Source organism: Haliaeetus leucocephalus, unplaced genomic scaffold, assembly GCF_000737465.1.
Source record: "Haliaeetus leucocephalus isolate CR32 unplaced genomic scaffold, Haliaeetus_leucocephalus-4.0 Scaffold278, whole genome shotgun sequence".
NCBI classification, from domain to species: domain Eukaryota; kingdom Metazoa; phylum Chordata; class Aves; order Accipitriformes; family Accipitridae; genus Haliaeetus; species Haliaeetus leucocephalus.
The window spans coordinates 13,387-13,626 of record NW_010972714.1 but is presented as its reverse complement, the minus strand read 5'-3'; the positions used below and the strand labels follow the sequence as shown (position 1 = coordinate 13,626).

General features: G+C 65.0%; 1 protein-coding gene across 1 annotated transcript in view; it reads left to right on the top strand.

The window, feature by feature from the left end:
* The window catches only part of LOC104833280, a 4,556-nt gene extending 4,465 nt beyond the window's left edge, over window positions 1–91 (top strand). The window contains exon 4 of the mRNA XM_010569865.1: window positions 45–91. Within this exon, the coding sequence (XP_010568167.1) occupies window positions 45–91 (47 nt within the window). The remainder of the gene's footprint in view (window positions 1–44) is intronic.
* The last annotated feature ends 149 nt before the right edge of the window (window positions 92–240 follow it).

The window sequence follows — 240 nt, the reverse complement described above, 5'->3', positions numbered from 1 at the left end:
TACATGGGGAGCCTCCACAACTCTGGCCTCCCCTTTCCAGGCAGACAACGCCTTCAGAGCCCAGCCTTGCACGGGAGGGGAGAGCAGCTGAGGGCTCCTCTCGTGGGGGGTGTCAGCACCCTGCCTGCGGTGTTGCAATACCGTAGCGGTGACCTGGCCTCGGGCTCCTTCCGCGCATACACGCCTCTTCAAAGGGCCGGGCTCCCTCTTGCCCTCAGCTCCTCGCAGAGGCTTGGTCCT